The sequence below is a fragment of the Danio aesculapii genome, chromosome 18 (genome assembly GCF_903798145.1).
Source record: "Danio aesculapii chromosome 18, fDanAes4.1, whole genome shotgun sequence".
NCBI classification, from domain to species: Eukaryota; Metazoa; Chordata; class Actinopteri; order Cypriniformes; family Danionidae; genus Danio; species Danio aesculapii.
The window spans coordinates 836,458-841,766 of NC_079452.1; the positions used below are offsets into that span (position 1 = coordinate 836,458).

The 5,309-nt window shown below is 33.9% G+C and overlaps 1 protein-coding gene across 1 annotated transcript; it reads left to right on the plus strand.

Annotated features, from left to right (window-relative positions):
* The first annotated feature begins 460 nt into the window (after positions 1-460).
* Positions 461-5,033, plus strand: LOC130245648 (extracellular calcium-sensing receptor-like). The gene is given in 7 exon segments (XM_056478398.1): positions 461-669; positions 756-784; positions 787-1,043; positions 1,130-1,888; positions 1,975-2,202; positions 3,893-4,016; positions 4,129-5,033. Coding segments are annotated over 7 exon segments (2,511 nt in total).
* The last annotated feature ends 276 nt before the right edge of the window (positions 5,034-5,309 follow it).

A 5,309-nucleotide genomic window follows, 5' to 3' on the forward strand; every position in this document is an offset into this window, starting at 1 on the left:
CTGTCGCCACTGGCTTGCATGGTTCGGGATCTGTAGAGCTGCGCATCGTTGGATTTGCCCTTTAATATTTGGACTCTCAGTAGTGATTATTAAACCACACTGAACTGAGCTCAACTGAACTGAACTTAAACACTACAAACTGAACTACACTGTTCCTATTTACTGTGACCTTTTATGTGAAGCTGCTTTGACACAATCTACATTGTATAAGCGCTATACAAATAAAGGTGAATTGAATTGAATTGTATTTTCAGTTTGATATATTTTGATCATTTTATGAAATAAAATCACATCATAATAGCTTCACTATATTCTATTTCTTGACTTCACCAGTGTCCCACCCCTTTCCCATGAAGTCATTGTTTAGATTCACAATCATTGATCCATATTGATCATCTATATAAGAGCAAATGTGATATAATACCAGTTGCATTTGGCCAGTTTAACTCAAGTCTTTCAGATGTCTGTCTTTTTTTGCACACTTCTAATTTTCTTTCAACTTTATGCAAAGGCAGAAAAGCCTGTTTGCATTATGATGGGAGACCCTAAGTATCCGCTGCTATCCAAGGATGGGGACATTTCTATTGGAGCAGTTTTTCCAGTCCACAGCATAGAGTCATTACCCTTGTTTAAGTTTACGCAAAAACCTCAGCCTTTATTATGCTCAAGGTTTGTTACTGTGGAAAATATTTTAGAATCAGTACAGCAGATCATGCATAAAAAACAGTTTGTTTAACCCTCTAATTTTCTCTCAGTGTGAGTATAAGAGACTTTCGAATGGCTCAATTATGACTTTTGCCATTGAGGAGATTAACAGAAATGAAAGTTTGCTCCCAAATGTTTCAGTTGGCTACCAAATTTATGACACCTGTGGTTCAGGGTTGTCTTCGATGGGTGCAAACATGGCATTAATGAATGTTCAGGAATTTTCATCAGGTGGTAGCTGCAATGGACAGTCTCCTGTACATGCTATCATAGGTGAAACAGAGTCTTCCAATACAGTGATTCTGTCCAGAACTACAGGACCTTTTAAAATTCCAGTGGTAAGAAGCTATAACACATATGGTTTACATAAATAATGCACTGACCATTCAATAACTTTACATTTTCTTGTGCCTTTTATTTTCAGATAAGTCCCTCAGCGTCATGTGAGTGTCTCAGTAATAGAAAAGAATACCCCTATTTTTTTAGAACTATTGCTAGTGATTACCATCAGAGCAGAGCACTTGCATACATAATCAAATATTTTGGCTGGTCTTGGGTGGGAGCTGTGAACAGTGACAATGACTATGGAAACCATGGAATGGCTATATTTCTAAATACAGCAGAGAAAGAGGGGGTTTGCGTGGAGTACTCTGTGAAATTCCAGAGAACAGAACCTGAGAAACTGAAAAAGGTTGTAGATACAATTAAAAAAGGCACTTCAAAAGTGGTTGTTGCATTTCTTACTGAATTTGAGATGAACAATCTACTTGAATATTTCATTATTCAGAATGTAACAGGTCTACAAGTAATTGGTGTGGAGGCATGGATAACAGCAAACAGTATGATCAAACCAAACAGTTTTCATGTGCTGGGAGGATCACTGGGGTTTGCAGTGAAAAAATTCAATATTGAAGGTTTTGAAGATTATGTCACCAAAGCATTCTGGAACACCGCTTTTCCATGCTCACAGACTTCACAGAGAGAAAGTTCTCAAAATAAATTAATTTGCAACATATATCGAGATCTTCTTGTACTGAAAAATGACAATAAAGATGTGCCTGAACAGAGATATGCTAGCAATGTCTACAAAGCAGTTTATGCTGTCGCTCACTCACTACACAACATATTAAAGTGTAAGGAAAATGAATCTTGTGAAACAGACATGAAAATACAACCTCAGCAGGTAATAAACAAAAACAATGAATGAATGAATGTAAGGAAGGGAGATCACAAGAGGTTCATTTTTGATTTCTGTATTTTTCTCACTAGGTGGTTGAGGCTCTGCGAAAGGTAAATTTCACCATAAAGATGGGGGACCGTGTGTGGTTTGACAGCACTGGTGCAGCTGTAGCTCAATATGACGTTATAAACTGGCAGCAGGACTATAATGGATCAATACAATTCAAACCAGTGGGATACTATGATGCTTCACTTCCCCCTAACCAGCGCTTTATGATCAACACTGAAAACATAATCTGGGCTGGAGGACAGCTAAAGGTACATGGCCATAACATAATCATACTACACTTATGCTGTAATATTAACATTTATTTAATAATTTATCAAATATTTGATGAGTAGCTGCACAGCCTCAATACTAATCCTGATCAATACTAAGGAATTACTATGGTCTGGCCAAGTGTTTCATTACCATTGTCCAAGCCCTGTAGCTGTTTAAATGAAGAACATATAAATAGATTTTCAAAACACAAACTGTTTATGGATGTATGTATGTGCAAACTGGCAATGACATCAAACACAAAAGCAATGGCAGAGGGCATTACTGATTATATATATATATATATATATATATATATATATATATATATATATATATATATATATATATATATATATATATATATATATAGCTGAAGTCAGAATTATTAGTCCCCCTGTTTATTTTTTCCCCAACTTCTGTTTAAAGGAGAGAAGATTTTTTTCAACAAATTTCTAAACATGTTTTAATAACTAATTTAATGACTGATTTATTTAATCTTTGCCTGATGTCAGTAAATAATATTTGACAATATATTTTTCAAGACACTTATATAAAGCATTAAGTGACATTTTAAGGCTTAACTAGGTTATTTAGGTTAACTAGGCAGGTTAGGGTAATTAGGCAAGTCATTGTATAATGATGGTTTGTTCTGTAGCCAATTGGAAAAAAAAAAAAGCTTAATGGGGCAAATAATATTGACCTTAAAATGGCTTTTAAATTTTTTTTAATTTTGTTCTAGCCGAAACAAAACAAACTAGACTTTCTCCAGTAGAAAAGAAAATATCAGACATACTGTGAACAATTTCTTGCTCTCTTAAACTTAATTTGGGAAATATTTAAAAAAGAAAAAAAAAGAAAAATCAACGGGGGGCTAATAATTCTGACTTTAACTGTATATATGCAGCACAGTGGCTCAGTGGTTAGCACTGTCGCCTCACAGCAAGAAGGTCACTGTTAGAGTCTGGGCTGGGCCAGTTGGCATTTCCCCTCGTGTTGGCATGGGTTTCCTCCAGGCACTCTGGTTTCTCCCACAGTCCATGATTGTGTGTGAGAGTGCGGGTGTTTCCCAGTACTGGGTTTCGGCTAGAAGGGCATATGGTGCTTAAAACTTATACTCGAATAGTTGGCCGTTCCTTCCATTCCACTGTGGTGAATAATGGACTAAGCTGAAGGAAAATGTGTATGTGTGTATATATATATATATATATATATATATATATATATATATATATATATGTATATATGTATATATATATGTATATATGTATATATGTATATATATATGTATATATATATATATATATATGTATGTATATATATATATATATATATATATATATATATATATATATATATATATACATATATATGTATATATATATATATATATATATATATATATATATATATATATATATATATATATATATATGTGTGTGTGTATATATGTATATATATATATATATATATATATATATATATATATATATATATATATATATATATATATATATATATACACACACAATTTAATAATAATATATTAAATCATTTTCATTAGATTTCCATTGTTATTGATATTCTGTAAACATAGCCATTACGAAATACTCTGTCCTTTGTACAAGTTTAAAAAATATGTTTATACTATTGAGTAAAGTGACTTGTACAATTTTTTTTATTGTATAGAAGCCGAGGTCTGTGTGCAGTGAAAACTGTCCTCCAGGCACTAGGAAGGCTGTTCAGAAAGGAAGACCGGTCTGCTGTTATGACTGTATTCCATGTGCAGAAGGAGAAATCAGTAATGAAACAGGTGATATTCAGTCTATCTTACCGTTCAAAAGACCTGAAAATTGAATGACTGATAGCTATTTTCTTACCAAAAAATCATCTTGATTTAACTGTGATCACAACTATCTTTCCAGATTCAAATAACTGCAAGCAATGTCCAGTGGAATACTGGTCTAATGCTGAGAAAAATAAATGTGTGTTAAAGACTGTAGAGTTCCTGTCATTCAAAGAACTAATGGGTATAGTTCTAGTCTTTTTCTCACTGTTGGGCGCAGGATTAACCACACTAGTTGCCATTCTGTTTTATAGCAAGAAGGACACTCCCGTAGTAAAAGCCAACAACTCAGAGCTGAGCTTCCTGCTACTCTTCTCATTGATGCTTTGTTTTCTCTGTTCTCTTACTTTCATTGGTCGCCCCACTGAGTGGTCCTGTATGTTGCGTCACACTGCATTTGGGATCACTTTTGTCCTCTGTATCTCCTGTGTTCTGGGGAAAACAATAGTGGTGTTAATGGCCTTCAAGGCTACTCTACCAGGAAGTAATGTCATGAAGTGGTTTGGTCCTGTACAACAACGACTCAGTGTTCTTGTGTTTACAATTGTACAAGTTCTCATCTGTGTGCTTTGGCTAGCAGTATCTCCTCCATTGCCCTACAAAAATATGAAATATTTCAAAGAAAAAATAATTCTTGAGTGTAGTCTGGGTTCTACTATAGGTTTTTCTGCTGCACTAGGTTATATAGGTCTTCTGGCTGTCTTGTGTTTCATTCTGGCTTTTCTGGCTCGCACACTGCCTGATAAATTCAATGAAGCGAAATTCATCACATTCAGTATGCTCATATTCTGTGCTGTATGGATCACATTTATCCCTTCTTATTTAAGTTCTCCTGGAAAATTGACTGTAGCAGTAGAGATATTTGCCATTTTAGCTTCAAGTTTTGGTTTACTGTTTTGCATATTTTTACCAAAATGTTATATAATCATGTGCAAGCCTGAACAGAATACAAAGCAGCATATTATTGGTAAATTTAACAAATAAACAGTTCCAAGAGTCATTCGCAATTAACCATAAAAGAAAACATTTGGCTTCTTATTTGTGTAGTTTTTACCTTTTTAATTAAGTAACAAAGAGCACATATACATGAAACTGTTCTCTTAAAAAGCAGTAAAGTTTTTTAAGTGATTTCTCTTAAAACCTCTTCATGGAATCACCTTAAAATAACCTCACAATATGAAAAATTTATAAAACCCTTAACTGTCACTGTACCACCACTGAGAGGCTTAAGTTTACGTACGTATTTTGCAATTAAATCCT